General features: G+C 37.2%; 1 protein-coding gene across 1 annotated transcript in view; it reads left to right on the top strand.

The window, feature by feature from the left end:
* STAG1 (stromal antigen 1) overlaps positions 1-27,862 on the top strand; it is a 374,182-nt gene that overhangs the window by 142,579 nt on the left and 203,741 nt on the right. Inside the window, exon 6 of the mRNA XM_010858254.1 lies at positions 9,397-9,473. Coding sequence (XP_010856556.1) covers positions 9,397-9,473 — 77 coding nt within the window. The remainder of the gene's footprint in view (positions 1-9,396; positions 9,474-27,862) is intronic.

Consider the following 27,862-nt stretch of genomic DNA (forward strand, 5'->3'; position numbering starts at 1 on the left):
TTTTTTTTTTTCTCTATGTGCTGTTGTGGATGGGACCTTGTGTGCACCCTCCAAGAGTGGAGTTTGTTTTCTACATTCCTATGAAATCTCTGTGAGCTAATGCCACTGACCTTCAATGCCAGATTCTGTGGGGTCCCTTCCCCTTGTTGCCAGGCCCCAAACCGTGAAAGTTTGACCTGGGCCCACGCCTTTCACTACCATGGGAGAACTTCTGTGGGTATAATTATTTACCAGTTTGTGGCTCATCAATCTGGCAAGTATGGGATTTGATTTTATTGTGACTCCACCCCCCCTACTGTGTCATTGTCGTTTCTTCTTTTTATTTGAATCTAAGGTATGTTTTTTGGTAGCTTCCAGCATGCTCCCCCCCTCCACCACGGTTATTCAGGATTTAGTTGTGATTATAGTGTTTCTGTCAGAAAGGGTGAGGTCATGTCCATCTACTCTACCAACTTTCCAGACAGCATTGTGCTGTGTGCTTAGTTGCTCAGTCGTGTACAACTCTTTGTGACTCCATGGACTATAGCCCGCCTGTAGTCCATGGGGTCTATGGCCTAACATATGATCTAAGAATATGTTTCCTGTGCACTAGAAAAGGTCCACGGGGCCTGTGGCCTAACATATGATCTAAGAATATGTTTTCTGTGCATTAGAAATGCACTAAGAATGTTTCTTGTGCACTAGAAACAAATGTTGATTTTGGATGGAATGTTCAATGTATATCTGTTAAGTCCATCTGTTCTAATACTTCATCTAAGGCAATTATTTTCTTCTTAAGTTATTAAAGTCTTCTATTATACATCTCTTTCTCGCTTTTTTTCTTTTATTGCTTTAATTCTTTTGTGCATAAATATTTTCAGGTGTTTTTGTTGGATGATCCCTTTACCATTATTTTACACATTAAATTATTTTTTTATATTGTCTCCTACTTAATTGTCTCCATTAATTGTCTCCTACTTAAGTCTGTTTTGTGTGATGTGTAAATATCTATCCCAGCTTTATTTTAGTTTTTATTTACATGGTATAGTGTTTCTGTACCTTTACTTCAGTCTGTGTGTCTTTACCTCTAGTGTATCTTATGTTGGCATCACATAGAAGGAACTTGGTTTTTAATTTACTCAGCTACTCCATGTCTTTTGGTTGGAGAATTTAGTCCACTTACATTGAAAGTAGTTACTGATAGATTTTTGCTTATGCCTTTTTCTTGTTTCCTAGCTGCTATTGTAGTTACTCTCTGTTTCTTTCTTCTTCTCTGCCTCTCCTTTGTAGTTTGATAACTTTATCTAGTGGTAGGTGTATATTTCTTTATTTTCTATGTATTTATAGTATAGGTTTTTGCTTTGGATTCCCATGAGATTTATAACAGCATTTTAAGTTGATAATAACTTACATTTCATCCCATTTTAAGGCTCAAAATGTCTACTCTGTCCCGACACTCCATGTTTTATATTTTTGATGTTATATTTAACATTTTGAAAAACGTATATATTTCTTAACTAATTATTTACATGCAAGTCATTAATCCACTACTTTACTATATATTTGCTTTTCAGTGAGATTAATTATTGCATATGTGTTCTGATAACTAAGTAGTGCTATTTCCTTTCATCTTAAAGATGTCCGTTAAACATTTCTTGTAGACTAGTTTAATGGTATAGATTTCTTTAGCTTTTGCTTGCCTGGAAAACTCCCTCATCTTCAGTTCCGAATGAGAACTCTTCCAGGTGGAGTTTGCTTGGTTAGAAGTTTCTTTCGTTTCTTTTTTTTTTTTCCTACCACTTTGAATATATCATGCATTCCCTTCTGGCCTGTAAAGTTTTTACTGAAAAGTGTGTTCAAAGTCTCATGGGAGGTCTTTGTATAGGCAGTTGCTTTTCTCTTGTTGTTTTTAGCATTATCCTTTTGTCTTTAACTTTTAACATTTTATAATGTACCTTCCTTTGAGCTATTTTCAATTCATCTTATTTGGTATTCTCTGGGCTTCTAGAACTTGAATGTCTGATTTTTGCTCCTTTCTTGTCCCCTTCTCCTGGGAGACCTAAAATGTGAATGTTAGTATATTTGGTACTGTCGCATAATCAAGGTTGCTGGGAGAAATATCAATAACCTCAGATATGCAGATGACACCATCCTTATGGCAGAAAGTTAAGAACTAAGAGCCTCTTGATGAAAGTGAAAGAAGAGAGTGAAAAAGTTGGCTTAAAGCTCAACATTCAGAAAACTAAGATCATGGTATCTGGTCCCATCACTTCATGGCAAATAGATGGGGAAACAGTGGCTAACTTTATTTTTCTCAGCTCCAGAATCACTGCAGATGGTGATTGCAGCCATGAAATTAAAAGACGCTTACTCTTTGGAAGGAAAGTTATGACAAACCTTGACAGCATATTAAAAAGCAGAGACATTACTTTGCCAACAAAGGTCCGTCTAGTCAAGGCTATGGTTTTTCCAGTGGTCATGTATGGATGTGAGAGCTGGACTGTAAAGAAAGCTGAGCCCCGAAGAATAGATGGTTTGAACTGTGGTGTTGGAGAAAACTCCTGAGAGTCCCTTGGACTGCAAGGAGATCCAACCATTCCATCCTAAAGGAGATCAGTCCTGGGCGTTCATTGGAAGGACTGATGTTGAAGCTGAAACTCCAATACTTTGGACCCCTGATGCAAAGAGCTGACTCATTTGAAAGGACCTTGATGCTGGAAATGATTGAGGGCAGGAGGAGAAGGGGATGACAGAGGATGAGATGGCTGGATGGCATCACTGACTGAATGGACATGGGTTTGGGTGGACTCCGGGAAGTCTAGAAGCCAGGCCATCAGCTAATAGCTTTTAAAAATATGTAGATATAATATATGCAGTCCTTAAAGGCTGCAAGCATAAGACCCACTGGTTACCAGAGCCAGGCAATCTGAAAGCGTATCTTAGAGAGCAATCACAAAAATCAGGGCTTCAGATGAGTGTATAACTTCTTTGTAGAAGATAACGGTGAATTGGAACAAGGCCAAAGAGAGCATCAAAATGACATCCACAGTCTGTATTCCTTGAGAGCTGCTCCGTATATGCTGCTACATGTGTGTCAAACCTGAAGCCTGTTTGTTGATCCAAAGGTCCAAGAGAAGTAAAGTAGCCTCTTCCATAGACTGGAAATGTTTTTCAGGCAGCTATTTGTGCAGTGGTCTATGTGTGTTAACCTGCCTAGAATCATCTCTCTAATTGCCACAGTTCATCCAGGTACCCCAGCCCCTTGTATCAGAACAAGGTGATCAGGTAGCCGTGAGTTCCATTTGTAAAATCTCAGGTGTTAAACACAAAAAACCAGGGCACCAGATACATGTAAAAGTTCCTACCAGTAGACTCTGGTGCTCTGGAACACTTCAGAGAGTGAGGGTAAATATAGTGCCCACTCTCTGAAATCTGAAAAAGCAATGCTCAGTCCCTAGATATTTGTTTAAAGAGAACCCTGCCCTTCCGGTCACAATTGTAATGACTGACTAATAGGTCTCTTTCTCAGAAAGATTGAACTCTTGGATCTGTTGCTTCTTCCTATTCCCTGGAAGTGGTAGCTGATTTAGAACTCTTTCTTCATTGGTTAAGGTCTTGCGAGATCTGCAATTTTAAGTCCCACTGGCCTCTAAAGTCAAGTGAAACAAAGGTGTCCCCCTGGCAGCAGTCACAAAAATCAGGGCACCAGGTGGATAGGAGCTCCATTCTGATAACACTGATTATTACAGTTCCATGTGATCAGGAATGCAAACTCCCCTGACCTCTAGAGCCAGGTGATCAAGAATTATATTGTCAGCAACAGCTGCAAAAATTAGGACATCAGGCACATGTAGGCCCCCTTCTAGGAGATATTGGTGCTCCAGAGCATGGCACGGGAAAAGTAAAAAATGGTGCCCACTACTCTTTGTCCCCAGAGTGTTCCATCAGGCTCCTAGATGTGCATGTGTTAAATTAGATGCCTGCGTCTTAGGCCATGGTTTTAATGTAAGCATGTGATCCTTATTCGCTTTAAGTGTTAGTTGCCTTAACCTACCTGAGCTGAGGCCTGGGTGGAAGAGTTCAAGTTGTGCAGGCCCTTTTAGAACTTTCTGCTAGATTGATGCTGTTTTATGGGTCTCAAGATGCGATCCTTGTTGATTTTCAAAAGTAGATTTTTTTTGGATGGGGCTCATCTCTCAAGTGCGTATCTTAAAATTTGGCATGCCTGATGTGGAGTTTGAGCCTTTCACTCCTCAGGGAGAAGCTCTGGTTTTGAGTTCGTCCAAGTTGTAGTTCACTGCAGTGTAGATTGGTTTTATCTTGTGCCACATTTGATGATATTTGTGCCAGCCTGTCTTGCTGGTTTGATGTGATTTTCTTGTTGTTTGCCGGATATATAATCATCATTCTGCCAACCTTTAGGTTTTTTTTTTAAGAGGAAGTCTTTGCATATGTAACTGTTTACTGTTTCCATGGGAGAAGGTGAGTTTAGGATCTTCGTATGTTGCCACCTTAAACTAAAACCTAGACCTCCCTTCTTCATGTATGAATATATCTTACAAATCTTTTTTTATCAGTCATAAGTAACTTTGTTTTTTATATCCATGGCTTCCGTTGACTTTCAGAGCCATTTAATAGTAGTGGTTTCCATGGATCAGTTGCCAGTCCGCCTACATATAGGCCATGGATCTGCTGCTGGAAAAGCCCTTTACAAGTTGCTAAATCTCTTTAAGTGTCTCAAGTTTCTCATCTGTAAATGGGAGAAAAATTGTATTCTGAATAAGGTTGTTGTGAAGATTAAGCACTTTTTAGTACAATGCCTCGTTGGTAGTGGGCAGCCAAATGTTGCCGGCCATCACTGTCCTTATCATCACCATTTTTACTTAATCAGATTCTTATTTATGGGGAAATGGGGTGTTTACCTTTTTTATTGTTGCAAACTATGATTCAGGGCATAACCTTGTGTATTCATTATTTTGCACACATGTGATTTTATGAATATTTCTCAACAAGTACAGTATCAAGGCAAAAAGGAATATAAATTTGTAATTTTTGTAGACATTTGCCAAATCACGTCCCACAGGGATTGTATCAATTTCTGCTGTCATCAGTGTTTGACATAGTTTAAATAATCAAGAATTTGCAGGTAGATTTCTGATGTTACTTCTGTTTCTAAAATTATTCATAATTTAAAATGACAATTTTTAAAGTTCTTCCTTTTTCTTTATTAAAACTACAATCCTGTCTGGAGAGCCTGCTGAAACAACCTTTCATAAAATATGTATATTGGTGGCTTACTCTTTTAAGATTCTCATAGGTAACTTGTTAGTATTTAAGGGCTTGAAAGATGATCTTTACTCTTTTTTATTCTGTATTTTCGTATAGTTTTGTTTCCATAAATCTGAATTATTTCAGATTTATTTACCTTTACTCTTCAAAATCTTAGGATAATCTATTAGAAATATTCATATTTAAGAATGAAGAACCTGAAAATGAACTGAGGTTAGCTTTTTAATGTGTTCTGAAAATTAGTCTTGAATTAGGGCAATATTCTTCATTATTATTATCAAAGAAAACTTAATAGGACGGATGAACTTAAGATGTCAGAAAGTTTTTAAGGCTCATGGAGAAATAAAAGGATCAGTAAATAGTGGTCACTGCTATACTTTTTTCTATTGGGTGAGCTAGATGGGGGCCGTTTGCAGGCTAGAAGATTTAAAAATGGACAAAGAAGAATGCTTGAATGGAGCTTTAGAAAATACCTTTGTTTACTCATGTTAAATGCCTAAAAGTAAGTGAAAGAAATCAAAACAAATAAACAGAAAATATAGTACAAATATAATGCTATGCTATGCTAAGTCACTTCAGTCGTGTCCGACTCTGTGCGACCCCATAGATGGCAGCCCACCAGGCTCCCCCGTCTCTGGGATTCTCTAGGCAAGAACACTGGAGTGGGTTGCCATTTCCTTTTCCAATGCATGCAAGTGAAAAGTGAAAGTGAAGTCGCTCAGTCGTGTCTGACTCTTAGCGACCCCATGGATTGCAGCCTAACAGGATCCTCCGTCCATGGGATTTTTCCAAGCAAGAGTACTGGAGTGGGGTGCCATTGCCTTCTCCGATATAATGCTATAGGAACCAATGAAATAAACAAATGCTTTAAATAGAATAGATAGATTATTACTAAGATTGTTTGATGTAGCAGTTCAGAGATGACTGGTGTGAGGAAGCAGTTTCGGTAGAATTGTGGGACTCAATTGGAGAAGAATGAACAGGAGAAAAATAAGTAAATAAGGCAATCTTTGGGACAGTCATTATGGCAGCAAAAGGAATTTTTTTCTTAAAAAGTATCAATGCAAAGCTTCTGTTCATTTTAAAAAGTATGACTTTTAAACATCTGATTTTATTTTGTTAGTAATTGTTTTTTATATATTATAGTCATCTTTAAAGTTTTTTATATTGCTTTTAATACTGGTTGCTGTTTTGTTGCCTTTCCCTTCACCACATTAAATTGATGCCATGAAATAGTCCTCCCTTTATGAACTAACATAGCTATTTTATTGAAAGTATATTTAAAAATTCCGCTCTGTGAAAACTGCCTTGTCAATTATGGAAATTGAGTAGTTGAGCATTATTAACATTGGAAATATTTTAACAGTGATATGTGCAACTCATTGCTGAAGAAGTAGGGTTAGCTTTGTCCTTTTTCTTGAATTTTTAAAGAATCAACTTTACCAAGGTCTAATATCCATGCATTAAAAGCCACCAGAGTATATAGATAGATAGCTTTTGATAAATGCATACAGCCATAATTATGACACTCTATTCAAGATCTAAAATATTTCCTTCCCCCTAAGAACAGTTCTTCTCATGTTTAATAATTTTAACATCTTATTTTATTTCTTTTGCTTTATAAGTACAGATGAATGTAATTTTACTTATCAAATGTTGTTGTTGTTCAGTCGCTAAGTCATATCCGACTCTTTGTGACCCCATGAACTGTATAGTACACCAGACTTCTCTGTTCTTCACTACCTCCCTGAGTTTGCTCAGATTCATGTCCATTGAGTTGGTGATGCCATCCAGCCATCTCATCCTCTGTTGCTCCCTTCTCTTCCTGCTCTCAATCTTTCCCAGCATCAGGGTCTTTTCCAGTGAGTGATCTCTTTGCATCAGGTGGTCAAAATATTAAAGCTTTAGCTTCAGCATCAGTCCTTCCACTTATCAAGAATACCATGAAGTAACTCCTGAAATGACTTCCTTTTTATCTATGGAAATCTGTTTCAGATTGATGCAATATTTTATGACCCATACAAGGTATAAACAATTTTATTTAATTGAGTGATTTTTAAGCATATCTAACAAAGTTATTTTTATTTGAGCTCACTTATCAGTTAAGGACATTTCTTGTTTATTTAATTTTTAAAAATCCTCTGAAAATATAGACTGTTCTATAGTACATAAACAGCCTATTTTCAACACTGTTGAATACTCTGTGCATTACTGTTTTTCTCATAAGATTTTAAATCACAGTAAAAATTTTATCTTTTTTTTTTTTGGAAATTGCATATTTCCACGGAGAAGGCGATGGCACCCCACTCCAGTACTCTTGCCTGGAAAATCCCATGGATGGAGGAGCCCTGTAGGCTGCAGTCCATGGGGTCGCTCAGAGTTGGACACGACTTCACTTTCACTTTCACTTTTCACCTTCATGCATTGAAGGAAATGGCAACCCACTCCAGTATTCTTGCCTGGAGAATCCCAGGGACGGGGAGCCTGGTGGGCTGCCGTCTCTGGGGTCACACAGAGTCGGACACGACTGAAGCGACTTAGCATGCATATTTCCAAAAACTATTGGAAGTTTTTAAGAACTTTTAAGGGGAAGAACTATTTAAAAACATTTTCGTTTTCATTCTCTTTCCAACCTGTCATTTCTACAGTTGAATATTTGGAATACCTATTGAAAATTAATGAGAGCTATGTATCAATAAATAAAATGTGCTGTAAAATGGTTCTGATTTAAAGATAGGGCAAACATAATTTTTCTCATTTTAAGATTAGTAAAAATTAAGTTAAATAAGAGCTAAATATGCCACTGTAGTTTTTTTAGGACTCTGATTCTAGATCATACTTTGACTTCAATGACTATTCATTGCTCCATGCTCTTTCATACAGTATGACTCAGAGACTCTTCCTGCCTCCATTCCTAATTGTGACTGCAGATAGAGCTGATATTAATCACTTGCAAGGAGCCTGTCAGAAGTTATAAATTAATTATTTTCCTACTGTTTATTGAGTATTATTCTTGTGATTTTTAACTTGAATATTTTACATTTATGCAATTGAAACTAAACCTCATTTAATTATTGAGCTTCCCAGGTGGCTCAGTCATAAAGAATCCACCTGCCAATGCAGGAGACTCGGTTTGATCCCTGGGTCGGGAAGATCTCCTGGATCAGAAAATGGCAACCGACCCCAGTATTCTTGCCTGAGAAATCCTATGGACAGAGAAGCCTGGGGCTACAGTCCATGGGGTCACAAGAGTCAGACACAGCTTAGCGTCCAACACATTTATCCAACTAAAACAGAACCTCCTTTAATTATTATGTCAGAATTCTTTGTATCTAAGTTGATTTTGAACCTTGTTTCAGTTTTCTTTAAATTCTGTTATTTTTAACATAGATTTTCAGTGTAAACCACTCATTCTTATAAGAGTGATAATACTTACATAGCCATATTTGAGATAAAAGTAAAGTAAGGTAGAAGTATAAAGGAATGAGATGACAAGGGGGTTACAGCTTTTTCCTTTGTTTGATCCTTATGTAGAGGTTCCTGGCATCTTCAAAGAAAACAGATTCACCTGAAAGTATTGTTAAATTAAGGAACAGTTAGTTTTAAATAAAAGGAGAATATTCTGATGATTTAAAAAAAAAAACAAAAACAGAAGGTGCCTTGAAGGGAGATAACATTCTCTATACTTGGGTGATTTTTGGACTAAGGTAGCTAGCCACCTGGAATCTTCTTGACCCAGGGATCAAACCCAGGTCTCCTGCTTTGCGGGCCAGCTCTTCATCATCTGCCACCAGGGAAGCCTCATATATCTGGTTATCATAAGCCATCTTTAGGGCCCTCTGTACTACGTAAATTCATGTTTTATTCTTTGTCTTTTCCTTCTTCAATACTTCTCTCAACATTTTTCATTAGACTTACCTAATGCATAGGTTATTCAGGTTTGTTTTTTTTTTTTTTTAAACGTTTAAAGAATTTTAAATTTCTTAAACAAGGGATTCCTTTAAAATAGAAGTTTGAGGAAGAAAGAAAAACCCAATCACTTTCATATAAAACTTTTCAAATAGTCAAGTTAAATTTAACTTTTAGCATGGAGAGGAAAAATTAACTATAGAATCTGTTGTTCCACAGGTACTGTGAGAATAGAGATGTTTCGAAATATGCAGAATGCAGAAATCATCAGAAAAATGACCGAAGAATTTGATGAGGTATAGCATTTCGCTGTTTATACAAATTGCCTGCTTTGTACTTGTAAATGGTGAATATGTTGATTATTTTAAGTTTTGTTTTGACTTTGTACTTAGTATAAGAGAAGTTATGCTATTTTCTCCTTTATGTGATAATCCATGCTGTTATTTCCAAAATGAATCATCTTTGGAAATTTTATTACATTGCATGGAGATAGTAGCACTGAGTAATGACTGATGGCTGATAATGATTGGAAAATTAATGGTATGAGGTATGAGTTGATTCTTTACATTCATTCTTGAAGACCATCTAAAATCCTGAATTTATAAGTGCACCTCCAACAGTTCCATATTCTGTGGAATGCTAGTCCTCTTAAATGTTTTAAAGAAAAAAGGGTTTGGAGGTCAAGGAAGTGTCAGAAGGCTGGCTATTATACCTACCTAAGATACCTGACCTAAGATTGTCAAAGCACATTTTTTTATTTAAGGTTATTAGAAATCCTAACAGTGAAAAATTTCCTAAATTTAATCCAGAATTCTTACTTTATATGGATCCCTGCCACTGACATGTGTCCCTCTGCCCTCCCCCGCCCCTTTCCATTTTCTGTGTGTGTGTATAGTTCTTCTATTTGGAACACTCTACTTGAGATAATCTGATTTCTATTTAGAATACGAATTTTCTTTGTTAGTCTTCACAAGTTAATCATGCATGATTTTCCATTTTAAGACTTAAATATTCTCTCAAATAGTTTTACACTAGTCATAAATGTTTATTTTTGAGACACTTTAACAGTTTTATTTCTTTATTTATAGTGAACTCAATTCATGTCATGCTTTAGGCCAGCATCAGTTCCTGTTTTAACATTCTGCCTTTGGTATTATTTTCTATTTTCTGATAGGTGTTCCTTTGTTTTGACCTTCAACACTAACCACAAGGATTGGTTTTCTTATAAGTCCACTCTTTTAGTAACATGGGTTTAGGTTTTTTATTAATAGTAGCAGTAGTATTTATTTTTAATTGAAAAAAGTACTACAAATACATACTAAGGTAAATATTCAAGCATAGGCTGCTCAATGTCTTTTTCTCATCAGATGTTCACCTTTAGCAGCAGTATCAAAATGTTTTAATGTGCATCTTTCTAGATAAACATTCTGTCATTGGATTTCAGACTATGTAGTCACAATTTATGGGACATAGGGAAGACCTTCAGTTGTAACCTGTGGACATAATATTTCAGAATCACTTGCCTTAATTTCTGTAATCTCAAAAAGCTCTGACAGTTCGTAATCCAAACTCTGAGGTTTGGCTCTAAGGCCACTTGACCTCAACTAACATAGGCTATTTACAGTCAATTTTTATTTCTCACAGTTTGAAAAAAAAATTATATATATATATATATGCATTGCTGTTAAATATTAATGTTCTTAACTACAGAGTGCTACACCAGGTTTTATTGGGGTATGATGAAATATAAGGTTATGAACCAAGTTCACTTTTAAAATTCAAAAACCCTAGATTCTGAAACATTTCTGTGGCGCTACTGTTCAGTAAAATGTATTTTGTTGTTGTTGTTAATATATGAGTTTATACGTTAGAAATAGAAGTTAAAGCCAGGTAACATACAGTTAAGGTGCAAGTAGTAGGTTTACTCACCAGCTGCTATTCTCCCATGCGTGGCCTGCAATACAGGTGATTCAGATTGTAGATTTAAAAGTGGTATATGTCTTGGACCTTCCCAGGACTAACACATGATGGAATGATTATTAAGTATTTTAAGACAGTGGTTCCCAAACGAAATTTGAGCTGCAAATTAATGTCTCACTGGGATACTGATTCCTGGCTCCCTTACACATGCCCTAGACATTTGATTAATTTGTAAGGCATGTGACCTTGGCATAGGGATTTTTTTTAAAAAAGCTCACCAGGTGATTGTAACATAGAACAACTATTGAGAACTATTATTCTAAGGTAAGTAAAAAGAGGAATCCAAGATTTAAGTTATAAGAACACTTCATATATGAAAACAGGCTGAGGGAAAAACAAAAATGAATACAGTGTAACAAATGAAATTATTCAGAATGCATGTTTCATATTCTTAAACATTTTGTCTGAATATTTGAGATTATTGACCTAATCAAAGACTTTTAAAAATCACAGTTCTATTTGAATATAATTCTGTTCTAATATTATTTTTATTGTTATTAGAATAACTTAAAGCAGAATTAGATATCTCCTAGGGCTACATAAAAGTAAATAAATATAATTGTGATGATTAGAAATTTTAATAAATATTTTAAGTTTCAATTTTAAATATCTATATAATTTAATTAGGTGGCTTAAAACAGTGTCATTAAAAAAAATAGGATGCTTACTCATTTGCTTGAGATTTTCTTGTATAAACAATTTGAAAAATAAAAATTTGAACTCAGAATAATGAATAAATAAACACACAAGCAAACAGATACACAAAATTTCCAGAGAGATTAGTGAACAAGATGTGCCAGACCTATTTGACAAAGATGATTGTCTGCAAGTATGACAAGATTCAATGAAGCAAGAACAAGTGGAAATTCTGTTTGAAAGGTGGTATTGTGTTTTGGAGGGATAGACTATGTATTTACAAAAGCCATTGATGATGCAAGAGTGGTAAGACTTATGAGCTCAGTACATAATAAGTATAAGTGGGAGTGAATCACACATTGTTCACTGTAATGAACTCAATGAAATTATAATTCAGGTGCAGATAACAAAAATTTTTAACTTCAATTCTTTAGAAAGATATTAATCTTTTACTACTGTGTATATACTTGAGAATGCATTTAAATCCTTGCGTATTATTAAATACACAGGTTTTTTTTTTTCTTAAATACTTAATTCCTTGGGAGTAGAAGGAGGTTAGTTTTTAAATTATGATTTGTGATAAAATTCTGAAATATCTGATGAAAGGAGTCATTAGAGCCCAAGATGCTAGAAAAATGCCTAGTTAATAGGGAAAAGCCACTAACTTCTGTTGAATGAATGACTGAATATGTTGTATTATAGCAAAGTGAAGTAAAGGTGAAATGAGGTAGAAATCATTTTGATTGAAACTGAATTGAAAAAGGTGGTCAAAAGTATCTTATTGCCTGAAAAACTAGTATGCTGTAACTTCTATTCCTTATTACAAACTAGTCATACCCAGTTATTACATGACCTTTTTTTGAAGGCCCTACAAATCTCTACTTGGCCAAAAGTCTTTTATAATTGTAATAACAACCTAATTAGAAATACGTTAATTCCCAAAGCAGTCTATAACTCTTCAAGGTCAGTAGATATACTTGGTTCCTGGTGGACAACCAAATTGTCATGAGATAAAGGAAAATGTAATTGTATTTCTTCCTGAGATTATTAGAATCAGATCTCCATATATAAATTCTTAGATATGGTTTCTCAAAGGTCAGTTTGTGTAGTTTTCAAATATTTAAGTAAGACATCTATGTTGGGGAATCTTTGCAACACAACACGTTTCATAGTCAGCTGACCTTTGGACAATGTGGGTATTGGTTACTGTAATGCCTCTGTAGCTGAAAATCGTCAATATAACTTTTGACACTCCCAAAAGTTAACTACTGATACCTTACTGTTGACTGGAAACTTTACCAATAATATTGACAGTCAATTAACACGTATTTTGTGTTTTATGTGTAGTATATGCTATATTCTTATACTAAAGTAATCTAGAGAAAATAAAATGTTATTAAAATCATTAAAAGGGGAAAGTAAATTTGCAGTATTGTGTACTACGTTTATCATTACAGAAAGTTTATGTCATCAGTTTACAAGGTGAATCATCCAGTTAGTACCTGTATCAGTATTGTCTTATATGATACAAAACACCATAGTAGGTGTTACATATATAACTAACACTAGACATCAAAAATGAAAAGATACTGTGAATAATTCATATTGATTTATAATTATGATGATTTATGGGTGATGATGATGAAGGCAATAATATAATTGCTTTGTATTAGCCTAGTGTAACTGATAAAATTGTTTCACAGTAGCCTTGCCTTTACACTAATGAATGAATTGTTATAAAATTTTTATAGCATATAGTATTACTGTCATATTTATAATATACTATTGGAAACATTTTTGTAAATCACGCTGATACATAGTTTTCAGCTCATATATAGCTGATACAAGATATGTTGATACATAGTTTCTCCAGCTATATGAGAGAGAGTGAGTCATACTATATACATTACTATATAGTAATGTAACTCTTTGAAAGCAAAGTTACAGAACACTGTGTGAAAAATATCACTCACCTTGTGCTTGTCTTGGACACAAAACATAATTGAACACTTAAGCAATGATGATGGCATAAGAACTTACACAGTTCTTGCCATAAAAAGATAAAGATAGTGCTAAGGTGTGTCTGACTCTTGCGATCCCATGAAGTGTAGCCTGCCAGGCTCCTCTGTCCATGGGATTCTCCAGGCAAGGATACTGGAGTGGGTTGTGATTTCCTTCTCCAGGGGAACTTCCTGATCCAGGAATTGAACCCAGGTCTCCCGCATTGCAGGCAGATGCTTTACCTACTGAGCTATGTGGGATATTTTCCATTGGAGACACACACATATACAACAGATACATTTATTAAGTGTATGGCATGGTGATTATTTGCTGTTCCTTAAGTGGAAGTGAATCATCATAAAAGTCTTTTTCCTCATTATCTTTACATTGAGTACGCTGAGGAAGAGGAGAGTTTGGTCTTGCTGTTTCAGAGATGGCAGATGTGGAAGAGGTGGAACAGTAGGCAGGAAAACAGGCATATTCAGTGTAATTTTATGCAAATACATAATAATTTCTGTCTGAATTTTGCTTTTTCATCTGTATAAAAATGCTTCTATATAATACCAAACCTTCTTCCACCATTCACTTTAGTTTCAGTGCTCTATATTAAAAGGGTCCTTGTTGTTAAAGAAGTTAAAAGTAGTATTTGAGTAAGATTGTCTAATGTTATTTGTTTTCTGGAATTGTTTATTCTATGTGTTCTTCCTCATTGTACAGTACTGGTTTGGAAGCACTCATCTCTGTCAAGTCATCTTCTCATAATTCCTTTGGTGTAGTGTCTGTTAGCTCTTGATTTCTCCAAGATTCGTATCTTAAAACGCTTCACCACACCCCACCTTTTATGCCATATTCATAGTCTCTTTCATGATTCCTTTGATAGGCTCTCTCCTAAGTCCTCTGAAGTGATGGAAAACATCTAGGCAAAATTTATCTCCAGTGGGAATTTATTATTTCAGGTCTGATAGCTTTCATGACTTTTTCTGTAGCAACAATGGCAACTTCAGTGGTGAAGTTCTTTCAGACTTTCATGATGTTCTATCTTCTATAGTACAGAGACAATCCTTTCCATCAATTACTGTGTATCATGAGGCCCTTATGTGAACATTTTATTCAATCATCAGGCACAGTAAAGGACAGAAACGGTTAAGGACCTAACAGGAGCAGAAGACATTAAGAAGAGGTGGCAAGAATGCTCAGAAGAACTATACAAAAAAGTTCTTAATGATCCAGATAATCGCAATGATGTGGTCACTCACTTGGAACCAGACATGTTGGAGTGTGAGGTCAAGTGGGAAATAATTACTTAGGAAATAATTATATGCACAAAGCTAGTAGAGGTGACAGAATTCCTCCTGAGCTATTTAAAAATCCTGAGAGCTACACTCAGTATGTCAGCAAAGTTTGAAAACTCAGCTGTAAGAACTGGAAAAGGTCAGTTTTCATTCCAGTCCCAAAGAAGGGCAATGCCAAACAATGTTCAAAGTACCATACATTTGTGCTCATTCCACATGCTAGTAAGGTAATGCTCAAAATCCTTCAACCTAGGCTTCAGCAGTATGTGAACTTCCAAATGTACAAGCTGGGTTTTGAAGTGGCAGAGGAACCAGAGATCAGATTGCCAATATCCATTGGATCATAGAGAAAGCAAAGGAATTCCAGAAAAACTTGTTTCATTGACTACATGAAAACCTTAGACTGTGTGGATCATAACAAATTGTGGAAATTTCTTCAAGAGATGGGAGTACTAGACCACCTTACCTGCCTCCTGAGAAGCCTATATTCAAGTCAAGAAGCAACAGTTAGAACCAGCCATGGAACAACTGACTGGTTCAAAATTGGGAAAGGAGTACAACAGCACTATATATTGTCACCCTACTCATTTAACTTGTGTGCAGAGTGTGTGTTTGCATGCTGAGTCACTTCAGTGGTGTCTGACTCTGTGCAACCCTGTCACTTTAATCCACCAGGCTTATCTGTCCATGGGATTCTCCTGGCAGTACTGGAATAGGTTGCCATTTTCTACTCCAGAGCATCTTCCCAACCCAGTGATCAAACCTGAGTCTCTTACATCTACCTGCATTGTCAGGCAAGTTCTTTACCACTAGTGCCACCTGGGAAGCCCCTATATGCAGAATACATTATGTGAAATGCCAGGCTGGATGAATCACAAATTGGAATCAAGGGTGCTGGGAGAAATATCAATTTCAACCTCAAATATGCAGATGATGCCACTCCAATGACAGTAGTTGAAAAGGAACTATAGAATTTGATATGGGTCAAAAAGGAGAGTGAAAAAGTTGGCTTGAAACTCAACATTGAAAGACTAAGAAGGCCATGGCATCCAGTCTCATCACTTTATGGCCAATAGAAGGGGGAAAAGTGGAAATAGTGATAGATTTTATTTTCTTGGGATCCAAAATCACTGGACAGTGACTGCAGCCATGAAATTAAAAGACCCTTCTCCTTGGAAGGAAAGCTTATGACAAATCTCGACCACATATTAAAAAGCTGAGACATCACTTTGCCAACAAAGGTACATACAGTCAAAGCTATGGTTTTTCCAGTAGTCATGTATGGATGTGAGAGTTGGACTGTAAAGAAGGCTGAACACCGAAGAATTGATGCTTTTGAATTGTGCTTTTGGAGAAGATTCTTGAGAGTCCCTCGGACTACAGAGAGTCAATCCTAAAGGAAATAAACCCTGAATATTCATTGGAAATACTGATGCTGAAGCTTCAATACTCATCTGATGTGAAGAGCCAACTCGCTGGAAAAGACCCTGGTGCTCAGAAAGATTGAGGGCAAAAGGAGAAGAGGGTGGCAGAGGATGAGATAGTTAGATAGTGTCACGGAATCAATGGAAATTAATTTCAGCAGACTCCAGGCGATAGTGAAAGATAGGTGAGCCTGGCATGCTGTAGACAATGGGGCTGGAAAGAGTTGCATACGACTTAGGAACTGAACAACAATGACTGTGACTTCCTCATCTAAAGACCGAATTAGAGATGTTTTATTTCAGAACAGTTTGATTACTTTGACACCTTCAGTGTTGAATTCATAGAGTTCTGGGTAATCAGGGGTATTGTTCATTATGAAAAGAATTTTAAAAGTCAGTCTCTTACTGGCAAGGTACTTCCTAACTTCAGTGACAAAGCATAAATGGAATCAGTCCAGAAAAAGGGTTCTCATTGTCCATGCATTCTTATTGTACAACCAAAAGTCTGGTAGCCAGTGTTTATCTTTTCTACTTCAAGGCTGAGGAGTTTGTAGTTTTTTAGTTAAGAGGAGTCTTGATCATAAACCTGACTTTTGTGTGTACAAAAAGTAGAGTTAACCTATGCCTTCATGTTTTATGGCCTGGTGCTCACTTCTCTTCCTTACTAATGATATTCTTTATGATAATTTTTTTCCTGAAAAATTTTTTTTTCACAAAAGGGCACTTTCATCTGCATTAAAAACTTGTTCAGGCAGACTTACATACCACTGAGCATGTACAGTTGTAAATAAACTTTGTCTCTTCTCCACTCAGTCTGTTGGCTGTCAGTTAATCTTCAGGCCCTCTCTACCAGATCCAAGCTAGAAGGGAAAGAAGTTTTTCGTTTCAGAAGTTTTGTTGACTAGGACAAGATGTTTGGAACTTTCTGCTCAGTCCAGAGACAGTAGCTGCAACTGAGATCACTAGTCCAGCAAAGATGAGCTACTCTCCTGCCATTGAGATATGTAGGAACACACCCAGCCGTGAACAGCGAGGTATCTGTTATGCTGGAGAGCAGTTTCTAGCACTGTTGACACTAAGCAAGGGTCTGTGGCTCTTGCTAGTTCCTGCAGGTGCCCCATCCTTAGCTGGCCAGGAAAGAAAACAATATGGCAGAGTAGAAGAACTTAAGTTCACTTCCTCCCATAAGAATATCAAAATCACAACTAACTTCTGTACAGCCATAAATAAAAAAGATTGAAACCTTCCGAAAAGGTACTCTACATCCAAAGACAAGAAATCATGAGGTGATAGGTGGAGCACATTTGTGATATAATCAAATCCCATACATCTGGAGTGACCCAGAAACTGGAAAATAATTGCATCACAGAAATTTTCCTATGGGAGTGAGAGCTCTGAGCCTCACATTAAGCTCCCTAGCCTATAGGTCTGGCATCAGGAGGAAGAGCCTACAGAGCATTTATTTGGCTTCTAACTCTAGCAACTTTTGATCACAGGAGCTCTATAGGACTGGGGAAAACAGAGACTCCAGACTTGGATGATGCATGTGAGGTTGTGTGAGCACCAGGACTCAGAGGGAAAGCAGTGACTTCATAGGAGCCTGGGCTGGAACTAATCCTGCTCTTGGAAGGCTTCCTGGGAGGGAGAATGGGGCTGTGGTTCTCTATTGGGTCATAAAAGTTGGCAGTGAACATATCCATAAGAAATTATCTGAGGGTTGACATCTTGCTTGGGACATTAGCACAAAGACCTGGCACCACCCAATAGCCTGTAGGTTCCAGTCCTGGAATACCTCAGACCAAGTAAGCACCAGGACTGGAACACAGTCCCACCTGTCAATAAAGAGCTGCCTAAAGACTTCCTGATCCCACAGCCACCTCTTGGCACACATTTTGACAAAGCCCTGCCCACCAGAGAGCCAAGATCCAATTTTACGCACCATTCCCTCCCATCAGGAAGGTTCCACAAGCCTCTAGACCAGCCTCACTCACCAGGGAGCAGACAACTGAAGCAAAAAACATACAGTCTTACACCCTGTGGAGCTGAGTCCACAAATAGGTCAGAACTTAAAATGGGAACAGCTGGTACCTGATCATTGCGTTATGAGAGGGAATTGTACTGCTAGAACACCTAGGACATACTCAACAGAGGGTTTCTTTTTCAAAGTCAAGAATAATAACTTTACACATATATAAAATAAAAATAGAACTTTAGACAAAATGAAATGACAGAAGAACATGTTCCAGATAAAGGAACAAAATTAAGTCCCAAAACAACTAAATGATGTGGAGATAGGTAACTATATGAGAAAGAGTGCAGAGTAATGATGCAAACATTTAGGAAGAGATGCAAACATGAAGGATGCAAACATTTAGGAAGAGAATGGATACACAGAGCAATAAGTTAAAAGAAGTTTTTAACAAGGATTAGAAAAATTAGAATGCAGTATCTGAGGACTTCCTGGTGGTCCACTGGTGAAGAATCCTCCTGCCAGTGAATGGTACATGGGTTTGATCCCTGATCCAGGAAGATCCCACTTGAAGTAGGACAGCTCAGCCCGTTTCACAGCTACCAAGCCAGTGTGCTGCAGCTACTGAAGCCCATGCATCCTAGAGACCATGCTTTGCAACGAGAAGCTACCACTGCAATGAGAAGCCTGCACACTGAAACCAGAAAGTAGCCCCTACTTGCCATAACTAGAGAAAGCCTGTACATAGCATTGAAGACCCAGTACAGCCAAAAATAAAACAAAGAAAAAATTTAGAAAGAGAATACAAAAACTGAAATGAAACATACAGTGGAAGGAACCATTAAATAAAGCAGAAGACCAAATAAGTGTACTGGTAGACAGAGTAGTGCATAACACCATTGTGGTTTAGAATAAAGGAAAAAGAATGGAAAGAAACAGTGGTATTTTTTTTCCTTTTTTTGTTGAAGGATAATTGCTTTATAGAATTTTCTTGTTTTCTGTCAAACTTCAAAATAAATCAGCCATAGGTATACATATATCCCCTCTTTTGAACCTCCCTCCCATCTCCCTCCCCATCTCATCCCTCTAGGTTGATACAGAGCCCCTGTTTGAGTTTCCTGAGCCATACAGCAAATTCCTATTGGCTATCTGTTTTACATATTTTAATGTAAGTTTCCATGTACTCTTTCCATACATCTCACCCTCTCCTCCCCTCTCCCCATGTCCATAAATAAATTCTCTATGTCTGTTTCTCCAGTGCCGCCCTGTAAATAAATTCTTCAGTACCATTTTCCTAGATTCCATATATGTGCGTTAGACTATGATATTTATCTTTCTGACTTACTTCACTCTGTATAATAGGCTCTAGGTCCATCCACCTCATCAGAACTAACTCAAATGTGTTCCTTTTTATGGCTGAGTAATATCCATAGTATATATGTACCACAAGTTCTTTATCCATTCATCTCTTGATGGACATCTAGGTTGCTTCCATGTTCTAGCTATTTTTTAAGTATATTCATTCATTCATTGCTGCAATGAACTGTGGGATACACGTGCCTTTTCAATTTTGGTTTCCTCAGGGTAGATGCCCAGGAGTGGGATTGCTGGGTCATATGGTGGTTTTATTCCTAGTTTCTTAAGGAATCTCCATACCGTCTTCCATATTGGCTGTATCAGTTTACATTCCCAGCAACAGTGCAAGACCGTTCCCTTTTCTCCACACCCTCTCCAGCATTTATTGTTTGTAGACTTTTTGATGATAGCCATTCTGAACTGGTGTGAGCTGAAAATCTCATTGTGGTTTTGATTTTCATTTCTCTAATAATGAGCGATGTTGAGCATCTTTTCATATGTTTGTTAGCCATCTGTATGTCTTCTTTGGAGAAATGCCTGTTTAGATCTTTTCCCCCACTTTTTGATTGGGTTGTTTGTTTTTCTGGCATTGAGTTGTATGAGTTGCTTATATATTTTGGAAATTAATCGTTTGTCAGTTTTTTCATTTGCTATTTTTTAAATTTGCTATTATTTTCTCCCATTCTGAGGGTTGTCTTTCACTTTCCTTTGCTGTGTAAAAGCTTTTAAGTTTAATCAGGTCCCACTTGTTTACGTTTGTTTTTATTTCCGTTATTATAGGAGGTGGTTCATATAGGATCTTGCTTTGATTTATGTCATTCAGTGTTCTGCCTATATTTTCCTCCAAGAGTTTTATAGTTTGTGGTCTTATATTTAGGTCTTTGATCCATTTTGAGTTTATCTTTCTGTATGGTGTTAGAAAGTGTTCTGATTTCATTCTTTTACATGTAACTGTCCAGTTTTCCCAGCACCATTTATTGAAGAGGCTGCCTTTACCCCATTGTATATTCGTTTGTTAAAAATAGGGTACCCATAGGTGCATGGGTTTATTTCAGGGCTTTCTGACTTGTTCCATTGGTCTGTATTTCTGTTTTTGTGCCAGCATACTGTCTTGCTGACTGTAGCTTTGTACTATAATCTGAAGTCAGGAAGGTTGATTCCTCCAGCTCCATTCTTCTTTCTCAAGACTGCCTTGGCTATTTGGGGTCTTTGTGTTTCCATGTGAATTGTGAAATTTTTTATTCTAATTCTATGAAAAATGCCTTTGGATAATTTGATAGGGACTGCATTGGCTCTCTAGATTACCTTTGGTAGTATAGTCATTTTCGCAATATTTACTCTTCCTACCCCGGAACATGGAATATCTCTCCATCTGTTTATGTCATCTTTGATTTCTTTCATCAGTGTCTTAAAATTTTCTGTGTGCAGTTCTTTTGTCTCCTTAAGTAAGTTTATTCCTAGATATTTAATTCTTTTTGTTTCAATGGTGAATGGGATTGATTACATAATTTGTCTTTATTATTTTTTATTGTTAGTATATAGAAATGCAAGTGATTTCTGTGTATTGATTTGTTTCCTTCAACTTTGCTAAATTCACTGATGAGCTATAGTAATTTTCTGATACTGTCCTTAGGGTTTTCTATGTACAGTTACATGTCATCTGCATACAGTGAGTGCTTTACTTATTCTTTTCCAATCTGGATTCCTTTTATTTCTTTTTATTCTCTGACTGCTGTAGCTAGGACTTCCAGAACTATGTTGAATAATAGTATGAAAGTGGACACCTTTGACTTGTTCCTATTCTTATGGGGAGTGCTTTCAGTTTTTCAACATCAAGAATAATGTTTGCTGTAGGCTTCTCATATATGGCCTTTACTATGTTGAGGTAGATTCCTTCTATGCCCATTTTTTGAAGAGTTTTAATCATAAATGGGTGCTGAATTTTGTCAAAGGTTTTTTCAGCATCTATTGAGATGATCATATGGTTTTTATTTTCAATTTGTTAATAAGGTGTATCACATTGATTGATTTGCATTTATTGAAGAAACCTTATATCCCCAGTATAAACCCGACTTGATCATTGTGTATGAGCTTTTTGATGTGTTGCTGAATTCTGTTTGCTAAACTTTTGTTGAGGATTTTAGCATCTATGTTCATCAGTGATATTGGCCTGTAGTTTGCTTTTTTGTGTGTTGTCTTTGTGTGTTTTTGGTATCAGGGTAATGGTGGGGTCATAGAATGAGATTGGAAGTGTTCCTTCCTCTGCAATTTTTTGGAAGAGTTTTAGAAGGATAGGCATTAGCTCTTCTCTAAATGTTTGATAGAATTCTCCTGTGAAGCCATCTGGTCCTGGGCTTTTGTTTATTGGGAGAATTTTGATGAAAGCTTCAATTTCAGTGTTTGTAGTAGGGTTGTTCATAACTTCTGTTTCTTCCTGGTTCAGTCTTGGAAGATTGAACTTTTCTAAGAATCTGTCCATTGCTTCCATATTATCCATTTTATTGCCATATATTGCTCATAGTAGTCTCTTAAAATCCTTTGTATTTCTGCATTGTCTGTTGTAACCTCTCCTTTTTCATTCTAATATTGTTGATTTGATTCTTCTTTTTTTCTTGATGAGTCTGGCTAAAGGTTTGTCAATTCTGTTTACCTTCTCAAAGAACCATCTTTTAGTTTTATTAACTTTTACTTTTGTTTCCTTCATTTCTTTTTCATTTATTTCTGCTAGGATCTTTATGATTTCTTTCCTTCTACTAATTTTGGGGGTTTTTTGTTCTTCTTTTTCCAGTTGTTTTAGGAGTAAAATTACATTGTCCATTAAATGTTTTTCTTGTTTCTTGAGGTAGGATTATATTTCTGTAAACTTCCCTCTTAGAACTGCTTTTGCAGTATCCAATAGGTTTTAAGTTATTGTGTTTTCATTGACATTTGGGAGAAGGCAATGGCAACCCACTCCAGTGCTGTTGCCTGGAAAATCCCATGGATAGAGGAGCCTGGTAGACCTCAGTCCATGGGGTCGCACAGAGTCAGACATGACTGAAGCGACTTAGCAGCAGCAGCAGCAGGAGCAGCATTGACATTTGTTTCTAGAAATTTTTTTATTTCCCTTTTGAATTCTTCAGTAACCTGTTGGTTATTTAGAAACGTGTTGTTTAGTCTCCATGTGTTTGTGTTTCTTACAGTTTTTTTCTTGTAATTGATATCTAGTCTCATAGTGTTGTGGTCAGAGAAGATGCTGGATACAATTTCAATTTTCTTAAATTTACTGACATTAGATTTTTGATCCAAGATGTGGTCTCTCCTGGAGAATGTTCCATGTGCACTTGAGAAGAAGGTGTATTCTTCTGCATTTGGTTGGAATGTCCTGAAGATACCAGTGAGATCCATCTCATCTAATGTATCATTTGAGACTTCATTTCCTTATTAATTTTTGTTTTGATGATCTTTCCATTGGTGTGAGTGGGGCGTTAAATTTCCTACTATTATTGTGCTATTGTCTGTTTCTCCTTTTATGTCTGTTAGTGTTTGTCTTAGGTATTCAGGTGCTCCTATGTTGGGTGCATAGATATTTACCATTGTTATGTCTTCCTCTTATGTTGATCCCTTGATCACTATGTAGTGTCCTTCCTTATCTCTTGTAATATTCTTTAATTTGCGATCTAATTTGTCTGATATGAAGATTGCTACTCCAGCTTTCTTTTGCTTTCCATTTGCATGGAATGTTTTTTTCCATCCTCTCACTTTCAGTCTATATGTGTCTTTAGGTATGAAGTAAGTTTTTTGTAGACAGCATATATATGGGTCTTGTTTTTGTATCCATTCAGCCCATCTGTGTCTTTTCTTTGGAGCATTTAATCCATTTACTTTTAAAGTAATTATTGATATATATATTCCTATGCCATTTTTTTAATTGTTTGGGGTTGACTTTGTAGATCTTTATCTTTTGTATTTTGTGGCTATATAAGTCCCTTTAGTATTTGTTATCGGAGAAGGCAATGGCACCCCACTTCAGTACTCTTGCCTGGAAAAACCCATGGACGGAGGAGACTGGTAGGCTGCAGTCCATGGGGTCATGAAGAGTCGGACACGACTGAGCAACTTCACTTTCACTTTTCACTTTCATGCATTGGAGAAGGAAACGGCAACCCACTCCAGTGTTCTTGCCTGGAGAATCTCAGGGGAGCCTCGTGGGCTGCCGTCTATAGGGTCGCACAGAGTCGGACACGACTGAAGTGACTTAGCAGCAGCAGCAGTAGCAGTATTTGTTATAAAGGTGGCTTGGTGGTACTGAATTCTCTTAACTTTTGCTTGTCTGAAAAGCTTTTTATTTCTCCATCAATTTGGAATGAGATCCTTGCTGGGTACAATAATCTTGGTTATAGATTTTTCCCTTTCAATACTTTAAATATATCCTGACATTCCCTTCTGGCCTGCAGAATATCTGCTGAAAGATCAGCTGTTAAGCGTATGGGGTTTCCCTTGTATGTTATTGGTCGGCCTGCAGAATATCTGCTGAAAGATCAGCTGTTAAGCGTATGGGGTTTCCCTTGTATGTTATTGGTCGATTCTCCTTTGCTTCTCTTAGTATTGTTTCTTTGTGTTTAGTCTTGATTAGTTTGTGTAGTATGTGTCTTGGTGTGTTTCTCCTTTGGTTTATTCTGTATGGGACTCTCTTTGCCTCCTGGACTTGATTGACTATTTCCTTTTCCATGTTGGGGAAATTTTGAACTATAATCCCTTCAAAAATCTTCTCATACTATTTATTTTTCTCTTCTCCTGGGACCTCTGCAGTTCGAATGTTGGTGTGTTTGATATTGTCCCAGAAGTCTCTGAGATGATCCTCAGTTCTTTTCTTTTCTTTTTTTTTTTTTTTACTTTATACTGCTCTTCAGGGGTTATTTCCACCATTTTATCTTCCAACTCACTGGTTTGTTTTTCTGCTTCAGATATTTTGCTGTCACTTCCTTCTGGAGTATTTTTAATTTCTGTAATTGTGTTATTTGTCTGTGCATGTTTATCCTTTAATTCTTCTAGGGCTTTTTAATTGATTCTTGCAGTTTCTCCATTTTGTTTTCAAGGTTTTTTTTATTATCTTTACTATCATTATTCTGAATTCTTTTTCAGATAATTTGCCTGTTTCCTCTTCATTTATTTGGACTTCTGTGTTTCTAGTTTGTTCCTTCATTTGTGTAGTATTTCTCTGCCTTTTAATTATTTTTTCTTAACTTACTGTGTTTGAGTTCTCCTTTTCTCATGCTTGAAGGTTGAATTCTTTCTTCCTTTTGATTTCTGCCATCCTAAGGCTGGTCCATTGATTCCTGTAAGCTTCATATAGAGTGAGATTTGTGCTGAGTTTTTGTTTGTTTGTTTATTTCTTTTTCCTCTGATGGTCAAGGCTAAGTGAGATGGTAATCATCTCTACTGATTATTTGGTTTGTATTTTTCTTTTGTTTCTTGTTTAGATGAGGCGTCCTGCACAGGGTGCTTACTGGTGGTTGCGTGATGCTGGGTCTTGTATTCACGTTGTTTCCTTTGTATGTTCAGTTCAGTTCAGTTCACTCGCTCAGTTCAGTTCAGTTCAGTCGCTCAGTCGTGTCCAACTCTTTACAACCCCATGAACCACAACACGCCAGGCCTCCCTGTCCATCACTAACTCCTGTAGTTCACCCAAACTCATGTCCATCGAGTTGATGATGCCATCCAACCATCTCATCCTCTGTCATCCCTTTCTCCTCCTGCCCTCAATCTTTCCCAGCATCAGGGTCTTTTCAAATGAGTCAGCTCTTTGCATCAGGTGGCCAGAGTACTGGAGTTTCAGCGTCAGCATCAGTCCTTCCAGTGAACACCCAGGACTGATCTCCTTTAGGATGAACTGGTTGGATCTCCTTGCAGTCCAAGGGACTCTCAAGAGTCTTCTCCAACACCATGGTTCAAAGCAACAATTCTTCGGCACTCAGCTTTCTTTATAGTCCACCTCTCACATCCATAAATGACTACTGGAAAAATCATAGCCTTGACTAGATGGACCTTTGTTGACAAAGTAATGTCTCTGCTTATTAATATGCTGTCTAGGTTGGTCATAACTTCCAAGGAGTAAGGATCTTTTAATTTCATGGCTGTAGTCACCATCTGCAGTGATTTTGAAGCCCAGAAAAAATAGTCTGCCACTGTTCCCCATCTATTTGCCATGAAGGGATGGGAACGGATGCCATGATCTAAGTATTCTGAATGTTGAGGTTTAAGCCCACTTTTTCACTCTCCTCTTTCACTTTCATCAAGAGGCTCTTTATTTATTTATTTTTTTTTTCAAGAGGCTCTTTAGTTCTTCACTTTCTGCCATAAGGATCGTGTCATCTGTATACCTGAGGTTATTGATATTTCTCTTTGCAGTCTTGATTCCAGCTTGTGATTCATCCAGCCCAGCGTTTCTCACGATGTACTCTGCATATGTTAAGTAAGCAGGGCGACAGTATACAGCCTTGACACACTCCTTTTCTATTTGGAACCAGTTTGTTGTTCCATGTCCAGTTCTAACTGTTGCTTCCTGACCTGCATACAGGTTTTCAAGAGGCAGGTCCGGTGGTCTGGTATGCCCATGTCTTTCAGAATTTTCCGCAGTTTATTGTGATCCACACAGTCAAAGGCTTTGGCATAGTTAAAGAACAGAAATAGATGCTTTTCTGGAACTCTCTTGCTTTTTCCATGATCCAGCGGATGTTGGCAATTTGATCTCTGGTTCCTCTGCCTTTTCTAAAACCAGCTTGAACATCAGGAAGTTCACAGTTCACATATTGCTGAAGCCTGGCTTGGAGAATTTTGAGCATTACTTTACCAGCGTGTGAGATGAGTGCAATTGTGAGGTAGTTTGAGCATTCTTTGGCATTGCCATTCTTTGGGATTGGAATGAAAGCTGACCTTCTCCAGTCCTGTGGCCACTGGTGAGTTTTCCAAATTTGCTGACGTATTGAGTGCAGCACTTTCACGGCATCATATTTCAGAATTTGAAATAGCTCAACTGGAATTCCATCACCTCTACTAACTTTGTTCGTAGTGATGCTTCCTAAGACCCACTTGACTTCATATTCCAGGATGTCTGGCTCTAGGTGAGTGATCACACCACTGTGATTATCTGAATCATGAAGATCTTTTTTGTACAGTTTCTGTGTATTCTTACCATTTCTTTTAAATATCTTCTGCTTCTGTTAGATCCATATCATTCCTGTCCTTTATTGAGCCCATCTTGGCATGAAATGTTCCCTTGATATCTCTGATTTTCTTGAAGTGATCTCTAGTGTTTCCCATTCTATTGTTTTCCTCTATTTCTTTATATTGATCTCTGAGGAAGGCTTTCTTATCTCTGCTTGCTATTCTTTGGAACTCTGCCTTCACATAGGTATATCTTTCCTTTTCTCCTTTGCTTTTTGCTTCTCTTCTTTTCACAGCCCATTTGTAAGGCCTCCTCCGACAGCCATTTTGTTTTTTGGCATTTCTTTTTCTTGGGGATGGTCTTGATCCTTGTCTTCTGTACAGTGTCATGAACCTCTGTCCATAGTTCATTAGGCACTCTGTCTATCAGATCTAGTCCCTTAAGTCTATTTCTCACTTGTACAATATAATCATAAAGGATTTGATTTAGATCATACCTGAATGGTCTAGTGGTTTTCTCCAATTTCTTCAATTTAAGTCTGAATTAGGCAATAAGGAGTTCATGATCTGAGCCACAGTCAGCTCTCGGTCTTGTTTTTACTGACTCTCTCAAGCATCTCTCTCTTTGATATTCTCAGTGTTAGTTCTCTGGTAGTCTAGGATCTTGGAGTCAGTGTTCCGACTCCAGGGATCAGGGCTTGATCTCCACAACCCTCCTGTAAGGTTGAGAGAGACAGTGACCTCAAAGGGTAGAGCTTGTGCATCATGTTTGTCTCGTTGTCCCATAGACCGTTAGCAGTCTGCTTCAATCTCATTTCCCCATTGCCAGAAACAAAATCTGCAGGTGCTCAGACCCATACATCGCTCTCTCTCGAAACAAT

This window comes from Bison bison, unplaced genomic scaffold (genome assembly GCF_000754665.1).
Source record: "Bison bison bison isolate TAMUID 2011002044 unplaced genomic scaffold, Bison_UMD1.0 scf7180017864384, whole genome shotgun sequence".
Taxonomy (NCBI): domain Eukaryota; kingdom Metazoa; phylum Chordata; class Mammalia; order Artiodactyla; family Bovidae; genus Bison; species Bison bison.